Here is a 17,758-nt window from a genome sequence, read left to right on the forward strand (position 1 = left end):
GATGCCTGTTGACACCATTTGGTTGTTCACAAATCGTATCATTGTTGGTCTCTTGAACCTTTTTGAAAGGAAACCATCTGAAAAGGACAAACCACATGGAGGGCTTAGTTTTTTACCATGACCTGCAAGTCTGTCTTAGCAACAATGTCATGGCTGCGTCTTGTACATTCCTCCTGGTGAGGTGGCAGAGAATGGAAAGTAATGGATTTGAAATCAATTATGCTGTGCGAACATGAATTTGAATTCTATCTTCATTGGGGTTTTTTTACCTGTGTGGTGTTTCTCTTCGGAAAATCCCATCCCTGCAACCAAGTGTGTGGTTTCTGCCCCTTAATCCACCAAATGAGAAGACTTTGATAATTTTCACTGCAATTGCCAAGAATGAGGGCTTTCTCTGATCCCCACCTCTCCCAATATTTTAAGGACTACATCCTGTCCCACCTGTGGGATCATCAAATGTGTGGACTTTCTAGATGCCCCCAAGAGTCCTGTGAGATTTTATGCAACTTCTATCCCACTTGACACCATCCCTCTTTATTCACCTTGTCTGAATCCAAGCTTTCTGATAGTGGAGGCCAACAGTGTATGAAATCAAAAATAATACTTTGTTAACAGAAGCTGAACATGACAAAGCAGATTAATCATTTAATATATTTAAAACACCACACGTTCATTCCTAAACCTGACTAAATAACTCTCAACCCCACAAACCTCGCTCTCTAACTAACCACTATCCCCGCTGTCATCTGTCATTCACCAACTATCATTCACAGCCTTATTCAGATCACCTCATCACTCATCCTCAGCATTTCATTCTGTCACCCCTCACAACAGCTCCTTACCTTATTATCTACTATGCATCTAGTAAATGCATCTAGTGAATAACAGTTGGGAGTTTCAGTTAGCCTAGGGTTTGAGAAGAATGCAGTGAGAAAAGAGCTTGAAAGGGTTTGAGTCAGACTAGGGTTAGTGTGAAAGAAGGAAGTTTGAGCTGAGTGAGTGATAAGTGTCTGAAGTAGCTTGAGATGAGGGAAGGGGAGAGAGAGAAAATGTGTTTTAAATGTAATAAATAAATAAACTCTGTGTTATGTTTAACTCCTGTAAATAAAGATGTGTTGTTTGCAGGTGCTTTAATAAAGCTTTGTCTTCTGGAAATGCTACCTATCTGAGAGTCTGGACACACAAGGTGTTTGTGGTGGCAGCAGTGAACATAAAGGTGCTGATATCCACTGAGGATAGAAGTTGCATAACTCCTCAAAGGCACCTTGAGGGCATTTAGATGGTCTTCAAAGTTGGCGTTATACAGGTGGGACTGTAGGAAGTCCTTAAATGGCAGCAGAGGTGGGAATCGAGGAAAGCCTTCACCTTTGATGGGCTAAAGTGTCTTCACATATGATGGGCTAAAGCAGGGGTAGGCAACCTTTTTGAGCCAGGGGCCGGGTTGCTGTCCCTCAGACAACTGGGAGGCTGAAGCCAAAAAATAAATAATTAAATAATTTTTAATAAATAAATAAACCAGAACAAATGTAGGACAAACTTTTCAAATGGAGGACACTTTTTAAAAAATGGAGGACACGCAAAAAAAATTGCTGTTTTTTTAAAAAAATGTTAATATAAATGCATGTTTCTGAGGCTTCTATAGACAATTGCCCCCCTTGCCCGCTGCTTGCCCCCCCTTGCCCGCCTCCTCCTGATAGGCCACAGGCCCCACACCCTCACACGAGAGGCCAAAGGCTCCGGCGGCAATCAGCGGCAGGACCAGGCTGGGGCCGGTCCCAAGGCCTTCCCGGGCCGCATCCGGCCCCCGGGCCGCAGGTTGCCTATCCCTGGGCTAAAGAATAGAAATCCAACATTTGGCTCCAGTAGTGAGATTGTCTGAGAAGAATCCTCGCAGTTGTTGGCATTGTTGTGATTGCCCAAATGTAAATCCTACAGTAGGTTGGATAAGGGTTGGTAAACCCCCACATTTGGTGACCACAGCAGGGGGATAAAAGGCGGAACCCTCATATAAAGGCTGGAAACTCGACATTTGGGGGCTGCTGTGGAAACTCCACAATTTCCCATCACCATTCCATGGCATCACAACTTCACACAGCAGGCTCCCAAGGGACAACAGGGCTGACCTGAAACAGACACCTACCTGGTCCATGGCCTCATGCTTCCCTCCTCTCTCTTGGCAGAGTTCTTCCATTAGTTTTCATCAAATGTTCCTTTTGGGAGGAAGATTTTGAATAGGTAAAGCCAGTAGGAGTTGGAGAAGGTAAGATCCCACCAGGCAGTGGGCTGCCATCCCTGTTGCTTTCTTGCTTTCCTCTTCGCAACTAGCTGAAATGTCTTTGGGTAACCAACCATCTAAGGAATGCAGTGGCTTAGTGGTTATGATGACAATTCTGACAATTGGGAGGTTGGCAGTTTGAGGCCCGAGTGCTGCATGATGGGTTGGGCTACTGTCACTAGTCCCTGCCGAAATAGCAGTTCGAAAGCATGGAGATGCAAGTAGATCAATAGGTACCACTTTGGTGGGAAGGTAACAGCATTTGGTGCAATCATGTTGGCCACATGACCACCAGAGCAGCTGGCTCTTCGGCTTAGTAACGAAGATGAGCACCGTCGGTTACAACTAGACACTCCTGTAAAGGAACTACCTTTACCTTTACCCAACCATCTTACTCTTTGGTCTTCTGATCGCTTTACCAGTATCCCAGTAAAGCCAAAATGGCTTCCTGCTCACTTTACCATTACTGTTGTCTGGCCTGGGCTAGACTGAATTTGTTATTGCTAGGGAGAATTTCTGGGAGAGAAAGGATTGTGGGGCATGGGGTGAGTTCTCTGCTTCCGACAATGTCTGTTTTGAGGATGGATGTATTACTTGGGCAATGGTGGTGGGCAGTGACGTTAAGATCTGTTAGGCATAGGATAAAAACCAAGAGTTAAGTATAAAAATTAAAGAGTAAGGGTTAAAGTGGGTTAAGAATCCCGGATACCTGGTGGATTAATGGGAAAATATATGTTTAAAGAGAATGAGATTTGGATTATATTAGGATGATAAAGACAATAATTGTAAAATGAATTTGTATAAAATGAACAGTTGCTTTACAAGATCCTAATCATAATATATGGTTAGACAATGGATTTGGATTGTGTTATGATCATAACATTTTTTTTACAAAATGATGCATAGTTGCTTTAGAATGTTCTAATAATAACATGTGGATGGATAATGGAAATAGATGTGGAATTAATGGGAAAATATGGGTTCAAAAAGACAATGGATATAAAATGATTTTTTGTTTAATAATATATACTTTAGAATATTTTGATTATAACATATGGAGGGACAATGGAAATATATGGGATTAAAGGGATTGAGTTTTGGATTATGTTATAATTAAAAGGATGTATTGTTGTTATAAAATATTAGAAAATTATATAGAACATAAAAAGAGACAGTAGATGTTTATGGGAAATGAGGGTACAGATGCTAATTATTAGATGAGTTAGATTTTATGGGGTGCAATTTTAGTTTCCCAGGGTGTTAACCCTTTTAAGGGGAAACAAAAATATGCAAATATGAAAGTTAAACTTGTTAAGAGTTCAGCTTTCATCAGTAGAAACAGCAAAAGTGTGGGTCAGACTATTCTAAATCTGCCTTCCTAAAAACAAAGACTAACTCAAAGAATAACAAACATGTAGTTTGTAGTTTAAAAACGAACAATAATGGCTTTAATAAATGTTACATAAAATAACTAAAACCTAATCTAACTGGAGATGGTTTGGGTAAAGAGTGATAAATGTCACCATCTTCAGATAGCAAGAAGAAACTATAAGTGAATGCTTGAAGCAGTTTAGAATCTTCAGAGAGAGCTGTTAAACTGCCTTCAAGATTCAGTGACCAATGTCACACGGTAGTTAATGTGAAAAAACAATGCTAGAACAGTGTAGTGTACTAGGATCATGGCAGTTAAAGTGGAATAATAACACTAGAACAGTGTAGTGTGGCATGAGGTATAGATTTCTAAGTGCCAACATACCAAATCAAATTAATCAGGACAAAACAAGTGAAGCCGCAAATACCAATTTATTAATTACAGTCGTGAAAGAAGGGGTGTCTCAGGCAACTAAGCACAACTGTCCCAAGTTTTACACAATATTTATAAGCCATTTTCTACTGAAATTTTCTTTATCTCAGTTTTCTTTGGCTGATGAAACTCCCATGTCATGTGTATTTTCCATACCTTCATACAATGCTTGTGCATTTAGTCATTATAGATACTACTTCATACAATGCATGTGCATTTCATCATTATAGATTCATGGGTCTGTTACTAATATTCATAACCCTCATTAGGCATGCTCAGAAGAGAAAATCGCTTCAACGCTACTTTACCTTGTAGAAAAAGTGAAATCTATTGCAATTAACTATACTATAGCCTGAGCTTGTTGCTTGTCTCCTGAAGTCTCCCTCCTCTTTATTTATCTTCAGATGAAAAAAATGTCTGTTGCTTTGTAGCTTATACACCCCAAATTGTTACAACTTTAGTGCTATTTCTTTATCCTAAACTAAACAAAACTTTGAGTCTGTATTCTTGGCACATTATTTAAAAGATGTTTTACAAGAGTTGTGAAGAATTTAAAAGGTAACCATTTTTCCATCTGGGACCTGAAGTCCAAACACTCTTTACAGGGGATGTGTTATGTGTGTGTATTTTAAAAACCATTCTTGCATTTTATATTATGGGGCCTATCTAGAGTCAAAACTCTTAATTTTATTTCTACTCGCTTCATATATATACACACACATATACATATATATCTTTATATGACCATATAATTATTTGTGCCTACGCTGGGTCTCAACCGCCATTTAGACGTCGCCCCAGCGTTGACCTTTGTGTGTGAATTTGATTGCTTTATTCCGAGGACGAGTGTGCCGCCCCGTACACGGTTCCATGAGGGGCAGCACATGTATTGGGAACCTTTGTTTTTCTAGAGAACCGTTATTGGGAAAGAACTTTTATGCCCATGTCGTCGCCCTGTGAGGCGGTGTGCCTCCGAGGCAGGCTTTTTCCTCTGTTGAGGCTCGGCCGTTATTACAGTTGGGAGGCGTTTCTTTTGAAACCGCCCTTATTATTCGGCAAACGGATTAACTGAGAGGGCTGGGAGAGCTCTCTGTCGTCGTCAATGAGTAGATCCAGAAGAGCGCTTTTTCCTTAACTGGTTCCATGGTGTAATGGTTAGCACTCTGGACTCTGAATCCAGCGATCCGAGTTCAAATCTCGGTGGAACCTGAAAGAAAGTTACATTTTACCACAATCCCAGTCACTTTTTCTTTTTAAATGTTTTGAGGACGAGGAAAGTGAAGGCTCTGTTATTTCTTTTCCATCCTGACTTCAGCTTAATAAATAATAACTGGTGTTGTTGTTGTTGTCGTTTCTTCTCAAGTTTCTTCAGAGGGGGTTGGCCATTGGCATCCCCTGAGGAAGCTGAGAGAGTGTGACTTGCCCAAGGTCACCCAGTGGGTTTCCATGGACGAGATAGGATTCGAACTCTACTCTCCAGAGGCCTAACTTAGGTTTCATTATTATTATTATTATTATTATGCTTAATTAAAGGAATAATTGGATCCCAACTAAGGCGGCGTCCACACTGCAGAAAATAGTCCAGTACAACACCACTTTAACTGCCCTGGCTCAATGCAATGGAATTCTGGGAACTGTAGTTCTGTGAGAGCAGAGTTTTCTGACAGAGAAGGCTAAATGTCTCACAAAACTACAGTTCCCAAAATTCCCTAGCATTGAGCCAGGGCAGTTAAAGCAGTGTCAAACTGGACTATTTATGCAGTGTGTTTTGGACCTTCGGCTTCTGAGGCTCAGTGGTCCCCAAACTGTGCTCTTGTAAGGGAATTTTGGACTCCATCTCCCAGAACCTCAGGCTATTGGCCAACATGGCTGAGGCTTATGGGAGCTGAAGTCCAAAATCTCTTAAAGGGCACAGTTTGGGGATCACAGCATGGTTTTCAGGGAAGGAGGAAGAAATCATTTTTCTTTTGCAGTGTCCTCCAAGACCTAGTAGCATAATCTGAAGCCTATGGCACCAAGAAAAGAGTTTTACCGGACAATAAATAAATAAAGTTCAGAATCTCTTTTTTGAGTATTTACTTAATTGGGAGAAAGACGCCCCTCCCTCCGGGGACGTGCTAATAGAGGACTTTTCGGGCCTCAGAGCCGCCGTGTGGTTCTATGGTGTAATGGTTAGCACTCTGGACTTTGAATCCAGCGATCCGAGTTCAAATCTCGGTAGAACCTGTTTGAAAAAGGGACATTTTGGAGGGAAAGAAAAGCTTCACCAACAATACAACATATATATTTTAGCTTCCTTATCCGGTGCTGGCAAAACTCGGTGGCTTGTATTAAGGAATAATCTATAGGAACTCCCCCGTTTCACGGACAGGACTAAAATGGCTGCAGAAGAAGGTCTCATTACCTTCCCCATTTCATTAAATGAGGTTTTCTTTCTTTCTTTCTTTTTTACTTTGACATAACCAGTTCTCACATGCAGTCAGAACACGTGTCTGCTTGAAGGCTTTCCTCTCTGTACGGCCTTTTAGCTCATGGGAGTTTGTGAGACATTGAGCCTTCTCTGTCAGAGAGCTCTGGTGCCACAACAAACTACAGTTCCCAGGATTCCCTAGCACTGAGCCAGGAAAGTTAAAGTGGTCTCAAGTTGGATTATTTTTGCAGTGTGTTTTGGATCTTTGGCCCACATGGCCAAAGAGTGGCCTCTGCCAGCAGGGATACTCCTCCACACCATCTTAAGTCACAACAACAAAAACGTCTTGACAAAATCATCATCATCTATCCCACCTTCCTCCCAATATAGGGAGAATATAGGCCTTTGGCTCTTACATAATTTCTTCTTCTCCTGTATGATTTCTAACACCTTTGTTTGATGAAGATGCAAATGAAGCTTCAAAAGCTTGCATAATGTATTTTGTGCATTTTTGGTTGGCCCCATGAAGGCATCACTGTTTTATGGAGTTTGGGTGTCATTGGATTTTGCTGTATGGCCAACACAGCTAGGCCTCGATATGTTTTCTGATGAGACATACACTGGTAATGCCTCATCTTTTAGGTTTCATATTTGCTTATTCAACTTTGAGTGCTATGTGCTGAAAGGACCGTGAGACTCGAGGGTGGCTTGGATGATTCTAACTTTAATATTCAGTATCTTTCCATTTAAGGATCTTATCTAGTTCCTTCAGAGCTGCACTACCAAGTCCAAGGCTGCATCCACACTGCAGAAATAATCCAGTTTGACACCAGTTTACCTACCGTGGCTCAGTGCAGTGGATTTCTGGTAGTTTGTTGTGGCACCAGAGCTCTCTAACAGAGATCTCTCACAAAACTATAGCATGAAGCCATGGCAGTTAAAGTGGTGTCAAACTGGATCATTTCTGCAGTGTGGATGTGCCCTAGTCTTCTCATTTCTCCATTTTGATTTATGATAGAGCCAAAGTATAAAAAAGTCTTTAACCATTTTGATATCATATATTTTAAGTTATGTAAACCATCTCTGGTCATTATTTTTGTGCGTGTTTTTAAATATTCAGCTGTGGCCATCCTTCTGCCCTTTCTTCCTCAACCCCTCAATATAAGCATTTCACATCGTGCTGTTTTCTATTGGTAATATGGCGCATTTGCATAGCTTGAATTGCTGTGAGAAAATTGGGAGGACATCCTCAATCAGGATTATTTATTACTAAGTATTAAAAATGTTTTAGCATCTCTTTTCCCAGCAATCTCATCACCGTATGTGTAAGTAATGTGAGCATGCCCACCTAACTCATCCTGACACTGCATCCAGCACTGAACATGTCCATCTCTTAAGTATCCAAAATTTGTAGAAGATGGTGCATGTACAGTGAGATCTGCATGTAGAGCTTACCTGAGGGAGGTTCCTGTATTATTCTGCCACTTGATAAGGAAAATTGTCCAATACAAATCAAGGTGCAAATCGTAAATCATCCTCACTGAAGCCAGTAGGTCTTGTCCCAAAGAAGCGCAGTTAACATCAGAACACCATAAATTGCAGTGAGGTGTCACATGGAGTTGTATTCCCTGAGGCACCAAAATATCTTGGGGTTGGCTCTGGTGCTCAGATGGATTTTTTAAATAAATAAATAAATAAATAAATAAGCATACTTAGAAAAAAAATCTACAAAGTATTTTTTAATTATTGTTTAAGCATTCAAATTTGTACTGCACCAATAGCTGAATATTGTTCAGGTACAATCATATTGAAAAGGCAGAGCTGAATACAAACACTTGATATATCAGTCAAGGACTGCAGTCACTTGTGTGTACCGATATTAAGATTTTACAATCTCCTTTGGCTCGGAGGTTTTCCCAAAAAGTCCCATATTATTTATTGCTTCCTTTTAAAGACCTCAGGTGGATAGATAACATAGTATGAATATTCTCCCTACCAAACAATGCCTACCTGTAAGCAGTACCATTATTACAGCATATTCACATTAACTAGGCTCCACTCCTAATTCTATATTTAAGGACCACAAATCTCATGGATGCATTTGGGGCCCCAATCTTAGGCATATTTCCTTGGAAGTGGCATTCAACTCAGTAGGACTCTGACTTCCAAGTGACAAGAACTGGCACCAGCACTGGGCCATTTGCCAGGATTTGCACACATTGCCTCCTAACTCTACCCAAAACCAGCCCTTGCAGTTGCACTTCAACTCCCAGGCGGTACTCTTCACACCCAAGTGGGCTTAACTGCTGGCACTACAACAGTGGCAAATGAGGCTGCATCTACACTGCAGAATTAATGCAGTTTGACCCAGCTTTAAGTCAATCCTATGGAATTCTGGGATTTGTAGTTTTGCATAGTATTCAGCCTTCTCTGTCAGTGAGCTCTGGTGCAACAACAAACTGCATATCCCAGGATTTCACAGCATTGAGCCATGGAAGTTAAAGGGGCGTCAAACTGCATTAATTCTGTTTCTTAGTTCCCAGAACAGTACAATATATGCATTGCTTCTGGGCAACTCCGCTTTGAGAAGTGGCAAGTGGGAGAGTGTCAGCTGCCCTGGCCTTGTGCTCAAGCAGCTTACCTGATAGTAGCCAGGTTATGCCAACGAGTAAGCAACTTTTCAGGTACTCATTCCTACCAATATGAGGGGAAGCTTACTGTGGAAGCTGCAACAGGGACAGGCCCACTTCTAGGGCTGTACAACTGGTAGTAGGAGCTGGAAAGGGAGTGGCTGGGGCTTGAGGCTTAACAATGGCAGCCTGCCTTGGGCTGTCCCAAAAAAGTGGAGATGTGTGTCACGTAAGCATGCCTAGGATTGGGTGGAACGTCTGTAAGACCGAGGTTTCAGAATATGATTATGCCAATAGACCTCATGGCTTTACAGAAACAATTCTCAATTGTTTAATCTCTACAAGCTTCTGAAAAACAAAGACAAAAGCAAATATACATATGTACAAACACATAGACTTTTCACATCTCAACCTGTCCAGAAATAAAATTATTTCCAAAGGTTCAAATGAGAAATAAAATAGTGAAAGCTGGCTTTCCCAAAAACATTGCCCCAGGCTTTGGTAATGTCAGTAACAGGATACAAAGCTGATGAAAAGATTTACTTCAAGCACTAGACAACTGATTTCCAGAAAACAGCAAGGTGTACCTGGTGGGCAGTTTAATGTTTTGTCATCATTAATTAACAGTTGTGGTTAATAGACTGCACCCATATTTGCTTTTGCTGGACAATTTTTGAAATAGATGACAATTGTGAAATCAAGTGCTTTGCAATCACAAAAGGAACTACATTCTAGTAAGGTTCAGTCTCATTTTGGATGAGAGAATCCTCTTCCCTGGGTAACTGAATTCAAGCGATGCTGTCTTTTAAGGGAGCATTTAAGTTATCAACTGTGTAAATAGATATGCATTGCTACTGTGTAGACAGCTATGTAGATAATGGAAAAGCATTGTTATACTAGTCGGTGAATCCTTGCCTTGATACCTGTCCCAAATCTAACACATTTACATGCCTTATGGTTTACTGTTCCATGAATGGAAAGAATATTATATGTATAGTTTTGCCTTGGTTCAGATTAATTTCAAGCTATCAAGAGCAAATCAGTATTATGGATTTCAGGTGTTTGGCAGTTCATCCCACTCTTACCTTTCAGGGGCAGCCCCCTAACTAATTAGACACCTCACTAATTAGAAGATGCAACAAATATATGAAGGACAAGTAATGCTTTCAGTCTTGAGTGTGTAGCTCCATTTTGGTGGCATATTTTGCAGGTTCACTGATATTCTAGAAGTGGGACACACACACACAATTTACACCTTTTCCAGTTCTATAAGATTATGGATATGTAAAATAATAGCTTGGCCTGTTTTCATTTAGATGGACTCACCAGAGAGGCAAAGGCAGGGTCTGTCTAATTAGAGCTCCAAGCCAGAATGTCCAGTAGACATGATTCTTTTTCTTGTCTGATCTACAGATAGGTCCAGATTATGTATATCAGCACAAAAATTTTGTAACAAGCACTCTAAATGTAAAAGTTTAAATGGCCAGAATTTTTATTCAGCTCATCCCGTTTCAAATACTTCTGGAAAAGAGAACTGCACAGCTTTGTACATTTGGTTCTTGCCACCCTTCTCCTGGTACAGCACTGTGGTTTCAGGGTTTAAACCTTTACCAGCAGTTACTTAAGTACACTGATGAGTCTTTTTGACAGAATTACACTTGGAAGCTTTCATTTTGACTCAGCAAAGGGCAGGCAACACAATCCATGGGGGCTTGTCCTGATGTACTGTTTTGAGATCCCAGCTTGTAAAATTAAATTCCAGCTTTATACCAAGGACCTTTACACACACACACACACACACACACACACACACACACACACACACACACACCGCATACAGCTAAAACCTATATACAAAACATCCGAACGAACTAAGAAAACAGAATTAAATTAATCAGACTGCCACCATATCATGAAGATACCAGAGGCTGTATATCAGTGCTTTTGATGGAATGTGGACCTCTTTCAGTATATTCTCACTGACATTTCTCCTACTACAGCTGTACCAGGAATATGGAAAACATCTAGAGGACTAAGAAAATGCCATGCAGGGGCACCCTTTTGATACAGCTCCATGCCCAGTTACCTCAGCTGCTCCAAGTACTTTTTCTGGCACAAGGGTGCATTACTTGCATACCTGTCTTAAGTTATTTTTCCTTTTTTTTTTTACAAAGACAGAACTAAGTATGATATATACAGGCATATCTCTGATAACAAAGCCTCTGACAAAGAAGCTCCTTTTTACAAAGTCGTTTTCTGCCCACCCCTTCGTTATGCTGCTTTTAAAGACGTGCCACACAAATGCCCCCATATCCAGTGGCATAACAGTTCACTGTGGCACTGCTTCCTGTGCCATCTGAGCAAAACTTTCATTGCATCTAGAAACTGTCTCTATTACCATAAGAACCAGCATGAGAACTGAAAACCTTTAAAGAGAAGTGAAGCACCAATGCCCTCTAATCAGAGGTTTAAAATCTTACAGTGCAAATATGACAACCTTAAGATTCCCAGTTTGTTTGTTTTTTAACATGACAGTCACTTAAGGATACCACAAGGATGTGTAAATGTCATGGTAAAATCACAACAAAGCTTACCCGTATTTTCTTGTTAAGAGAGGAAAAGCACATGAAGGAGTAATTGGAGGAGCGGCTAAAGCAGTTCAACAAAAAGTTTTTTAAAGACTTTGGGGCTGTCAGTACTGGACTAATAAATAAAACAGAAGAAATAAAAAATCATTGCCCCTTTTGTTTAAGTTGAAAAAATAGAACTTAAAATTATATTTGGTGGGCATAGTACATTAGATACTGCTGGTATACAGTTTCCAATAATTTCAGTGAGCCTGCACTGTACTCCCATACACATACTAATGTTACAAATGGGGAGTTTGCGCATTAGCTTGTAACTTTGCTCTTTGTAATTTGCTAGGCAGTCCTATGCATATCTGCTCAGCAAGTGCCAGTGAATTCAGTAAGCACTTGAGTATCTGTTTATAGGGATTGCAGACTTGGTCAAATATTAAGAAATCTCACTAGGAACCACTGGTGTGGTCCCAAAGTCTTGAGCCAAGACATTTGACAGATAGAAGGATCTGATCCATGTAGAATTTTCTGGCAAGATAAAAGCCTAGCAAACTCCTCCAAAGCTTAAACTTCAGCAACCAGCAGAAGTGGGTAAAACCTAAAAGATTACATAGCAGTTTATCATTATGCAAGGAGGAGTAAAGTAATATTAACAGTAAAGTATATTAACTTCTGAGAGATAGTGTGGTGTAGTGGTTTCAGTGTTGGATTACGACTCTGAGAACAGGATTCACATTCCTGCTCGGCCATGGAAACCAATAGGATGACCTTGGGCATATATCACAGTCTCAGAGAAGGTAAAGGTAAACCTCTCTGGGGGACTAAATACCCTAAAGGCACCAAACCCTATCTGATCCTGGAAGCTAAACAGGGTTAGTACTTGGATGGGAGGCCTCCAAGGAATACCAGGTGCTGTAGGCTATATTACAGAGGAAGGAATTGGCAAACCACCTGTATTTCTTGCCTAAGAAAACCCTATGGAATTCAAGGGGTCACAGGATGACAGGCTACTTAAAGGCACATATACACACAATCATATTAACTTCCAATTCATTCTTATCTTAGAGATTCTGGTTTCAGGTTGGCTGCCTCTGTTATCTGAACAACTTTTATCTGCATTCAACTTGCCCACCCCTGAAATGTTTGTGAAATGATCCTATTTTGTACCTACATCTATGTTGCCTTTCAATCATTCTGATTACTTTACTTCACCCAGAACTCAACAACTGAGCTATTGAAGATGTTGAAGATACGGTCTTCAACTTGGCTGAGAATGTCCAACTGTCTCACTGGAAGGTTAGGATCCCAACATTCTTAGGGAGAGAACAATAGGCTAGAAACAGAAAGCAAGAATAGGACACATTTCCCTCTTTCCCAAAGGAGCCAATTAAATTAAATTAAAGGAATAAAAAGGAAATTCACTACCCGCAGGTATCAGAGTTACAATCAAATCTGAGGAGTATCCCCTTAATATAGTAAAGTGGTATAGGTATGCTATGGTAGGAAGTTAGTGAGTTTGCTTTACCCCATTTTGGTATCTTATAATGTTTGGCAAAGATACAAAGTCTTGGATGAACAGTAAAATTAACAAAATGCCTTTTGGAGATCAGTGAAATCCATGGCACTGCATTCTTGGCAGACTCACATACTTAGGTGGCCCAGATCAAAGCACATAGCAATATGCCCTGATTCTGTTATGATGCCTCCAGTCCCATCCTGGAAGTCTAGAGGCTCAGTGTGCCCAATAAAAGTCCTCAGATACACACAACATTGGACTCTGATTAAATAGACATGGTCCAAATATACAGCACAACAATTTGATCAAGCAATAATCTAATTTTACAAAGTTCCAATTGGGAACAAAGGCAATTCCAGTTTTTTTCAAACACTGAATCCGTGCCCCAGTCAATAGTTGCATAGAACAGTTGCCAGTGCTGCATGTACAACAAACCTAATGTAAGTCTAGTGGTTGCATGGTCACCATTTGATATCCAAACTGTTGGCAACTGGTTTTTCTGAACTATACTTTGTATGCAATGACTGTTGGACTTTCACAGAATCCATCCCTTCCAACCATTCCTGGTAAAGCTTCTGCACGTGCCCATTGGTTTCTGGAAGTTGGACAGGAACTGCAGTGTACACATCCTCCATCTGCTTGAGCAGAGCCTTGTCTGGTTTTCCATCTTCAGTCTGAGCCTGACCTTTCCCGTTTAAACACCCTAAATGTGGATGGTCAAGGTCAAAAAAGAGAAAATGGGTTTGCTTAGACAGAGAAACACAGAGCCAGATCACTGGCTGCTTTTGGTTGGCTATGTGTGTGGTTTGAAGCAAGAGTGTACCTTCCTTCCCCATGAACCTCTAGCATCCCTGCATGCTCCACACAATCTATTATGCTCAAATGGGGTCTACATGGTTAAAATCCAATGTGTACAGTACTAGAATACATTGCCTATCCCAGATAAAATCCCAAAATTCACCACATAGTTTGTGCTTACATGGACTGGATCTTATGCTTGCATACAAACCCTGTTTCAGGAAGAAAGGCATGTTCTCATGCTGTACTGTATTTATGGACCAGTTCAGAGATGGGAATTATTCAACCCAATCTCCTAAACAAAAAAACAGCTTCATTTATATACCGCTTCATACTGAACTAACAGTATCTAAGTGTCCAAGTGGTTTACAAACTGTAAGCTAATTGCCCCCAACAATCTGGGTACTCATTTTAGCGACCTCAGAAGGATGCAAGCCTGAGTTGAGCTTGAGCCCTTTCCCTGGTATTGAACTCACAACCTCTTCCGGCGAGCTTATCCACCCGACCTGTTGTAATATCATCATTATATCACTGGATAAATTGTTGCATTACCACTCAATGGACCTAGTTCTATATTAACTGTACTATTTTATCAATGTATTTAAATGTATTTTAAATGTATTTTATTCTGATGTATTTTTTAACTGGTTGTAATCCCGCCTCGATCCATTCAGGAGAGGTGGGAAAATATAAATAAACCATTATTATTATTATTATTATTATTATTATTATTATTATTATGGTTTTGAGTGAGTGGCTACAGTACAGGCATTTAACCACTGCGCCACCAAGGCTCCTACAGCAGGGATGGCTAACTTGTGGTCCTCCAGATGTTTTTTAAATTGTAGCTCCAATGATGCCTCACCACTGACTATGCTTGGAAAGGTTTCTGGGAGTTAAAGGTCAAAAATATCTTAAGTTCCAGGCTACTAAACTGTTGTCCATGCTGTTGGGAGACACTATGCTTTAGCAAATGCTACCAATTTAGTATTGCCAACAATACAGAAAAAGCAAGATTTCCCTAGAAGAGTTTCTTTCTCTGCCTCCTTTTCCTGTTCTGTTTCTAAACTTCTCAAGCTGATATCTTTTGCACTGACATTCAGTGCTGGAGTATTTCAGACCCTTTCCTTTAACATCAATGCACAAAACAAATAGCCAAATGTCTTGGGACCATGATGTCCAATGTCAAAGGAGCCCTCCCCTGTGTCCCTCCATTGGAAGCAATACTCGAGGACACGTGAGAGGACCTTCTCAGCTATAACAACACTGCTCTGGAATGTCCTTCCCTTGGGAGACCTGATTGGTGCCAATGTCAGCCTCATTTCATTGCCAAGGTGAACTCATTGACAAGGGTTTGAGACTTTGGCTTTGATGACCTTCTTGGAAAAACCATCACCTATCAAAAACCAACAAAGGAAGGAATCAGAACCATTGTGTCTGCCTGCAACAAACAGATGGGCTAGACTTCCATCTCCAATCATTCTCAACCAGGATGGCCACTGATAGTCCAATTCATCTGGATGGCACAGCAGGCTCGCCTACTGCATGCCTATGTATAAGGGGCAAAACAGATCTCATGTTTAGTTGTTACCTCCAGGACAGGCTAAAACTTCCACAAAGTGGTAGGGACACTTTCCCTTTTTCAACTTCAGGACCATGTTTTGAATGTTTCGAAAGCCATAAGCTGCGGCAAAGCATAACACTGTCTCGCCATTCTTTTCTAGTGTGACTTCCTGGAAGTCTTTGTTTCTGAAAAGACAAAGAAAGGAAAGAGAGAGAGTGACTTCTTCTGTGGGCTGCAATAACTTGAGGACAGCTGGAAAATACTCTGTTGGGTGTTTCACGAGAGAAAGAGTGATAAGAGTGGATAGATGTAGATGTACGTAATGGTTAGAAATGCTTTTCATCAACTGTCATCAACCACCATTTTGCACCACACACACTGTGATATATATATTCTTAATAGCATTTATGTCCCTCTTATATCTGGAAAGGCTCTCAAAGAGAACAATTCAAAAGACACAGAATAAAAGGAAAATGGGAGGGAAAGGTAAAAGGAAAACCAGCAAATACAGGCACATGTTCTTAATGTTCATGTTTCTTAGTCTAATGGAACGGCTACTGGATAGAGTCACAATTGTTCTTTTTGACTACTCTAATGCATTTGCTATATGCTCCTCCTTCATGGTTCAGCTATCAGTTGATAGTGCACCTCTTCTCTGACATGAAATTGTGGAGGTATATGATCCTAGAGCTTTTAACATCCATTTTTAAATTAATGATATGCTCCATTTTTCTAGCAAATCAGGAACTTTTGATCCTAGGAACTACCTTTATCTCTATTGTTCACTGATACAATTCATGCACAATGTTTGAGCTACAAATGCAGAGGCGGTAGCATACTTGACTGCCTTCCCAGTTTTGAAATTCTTCTACTTAAAGTACATTGCAACTCGAGAAGTTTCTGGAGGTCATAAATCCTTCTAAGAATGTAGAGAGCAGAAATGAGCAAGGATTTATTAGAAGCTGTGCTTTATCTGAACATTGTTTTATAAATTATTTATTACTGACCTCGGAACCTCAAGGGTAAAGCTGGTGATACAGCCAACATACCTAAATATCAGACCAAGGTTGAAAAATATTGTTGCTCATCAACTTGTTTTCAGACTGTGTGTCTGTCTTTTGGGATCTGAGCGAGTTTGTAGGCAACTGGAAACTAAGGTTTTAGCCATTTATTCTTGTTCACAATTCTCAGTCCCCTATGCGTCATGTAACTTCTGAATTCCATACTGGAGAGAGTGATGTCTGGCCCTCCAGATGTTGCTAGACTTCAAGTTCTGTCATTATCTCTAGGCAGCAGTGGGGTAGTGGGAATTGCCATCAAACAACTGGAGGGCCAGAAATTGCCTTACATGGTTGCTTAGCTGGATATTAAACAGAAGCAAAGTCAAACAATAACTACTACTATGACTTCATAATTGCAAAGGACTTGTCTTTCTTGTGCTTAAATAATTTATTCTTACTTGTAAAAGCATAATGCAAGAAGGGGGAGCTGTGTCCTCCAGAAGTTCTTGGTCTAAAATTCCTGCATACCTTGTCATAGGCCACAGTGATGGGGGCTGAAGGGAAGTGCAGTCCAACAATATCTGGAGAACCGTATAGGAAAGACTTCCCAAGTCCACATTTGGATGCACTTTGTTCAGTAGTACTTGAAGGAAGATACAGTAGAATCCAGTTTTGAAATCAGTTGTGTGTACATGGAGTTTGAAATATTAAAACTGTGGTCCATGTTTTGTTTTGTTTTTTATTGTATACAGACTCACATGAAGGGTTAAATGTCCCCATATTGCTTGTTCAACCAGGATACTCAGCCAACTAATATAGGTTGAATATCCCTTATCCAGAATTCCAAAATCTGAAGTACTTCAAAATCCAAAACTTTTTGAGTTACAGGACAAGTAGTGTAGTAAGTACCTGTACTGTATTTGTGAGGCTGTAGAGAGATGCAAGATTTGTGAAATGGTGGGAATCTACTCTTCTTGCCATTTCACAGACCCGCCCCCAACTCCAGCCCTTATGTCTCATTAAGTATATTAAGTTCCCAAGCATTTTGAGTAAGAGATGCTCAACTTGTATGTGAATTTCCTCCTTAAAGGCTTTGATTTTGACACTAAAAACTGAAGTTCTTAGCAACTGCTATTAAAACAGGCTACAAACAAGTCCATTTTAAACTGTACAATTTTATT

The 17,758-nt window shown here is 40.4% G+C and overlaps 1 protein-coding gene and 2 non-coding genes across 5 annotated transcripts in view; 2 read left to right on the forward strand and 1 right to left on the reverse strand.

Moving 5' to 3' along the window:
* The first annotated feature begins 5,216 nt into the window (after positions 1–5,216).
* On the forward strand, positions 5,217–5,288 carry TRNAQ-CUG (transfer RNA glutamine (anticodon CUG)). The gene has a single exon. It is a non-coding gene; the product is annotated as a tRNA-Gln (tRNA).
* A 945-nt stretch (positions 5,289–6,233) lies between these two features.
* Positions 6,234–6,305, forward strand: TRNAQ-UUG (transfer RNA glutamine (anticodon UUG)). The gene has a single exon. It is a non-coding gene; the product is annotated as a tRNA-Gln (tRNA).
* A 1,896-nt stretch (positions 6,306–8,201) lies between these two features.
* Positions 8,202–17,758, reverse strand: part of LOC149322112 (nuclear prelamin A recognition factor-like) — a 44,052-nt gene continuing 34,495 nt past the window's right edge. For all 3 annotated transcript variants that reach the window (XM_089534758.1, XM_089534777.1, XM_089534767.1), the window contains exons 11-12: positions 15,604–15,761; positions 8,202–13,917 (exon numbers count right to left, since the gene is read on the reverse strand). In XM_089534758.1, coding sequence (XP_089390884.1) covers positions 13,676–13,917; positions 15,604–15,761 — 400 coding nt within the window. In that variant the 3' untranslated portion in view covers positions 8,202–13,675. The remainder of the gene's footprint in view (positions 13,918–15,603; positions 15,762–17,758) is intronic.

Source organism: Sceloporus occidentalis, unplaced genomic scaffold (assembly GCF_023333645.1).
Source record: "Sceloporus occidentalis isolate IW3139 unplaced genomic scaffold, rSceOcc1.0.p SCAF_1, whole genome shotgun sequence".
NCBI lineage: Eukaryota > Metazoa > Chordata > Lepidosauria > Squamata > Phrynosomatidae > Sceloporus > Sceloporus occidentalis.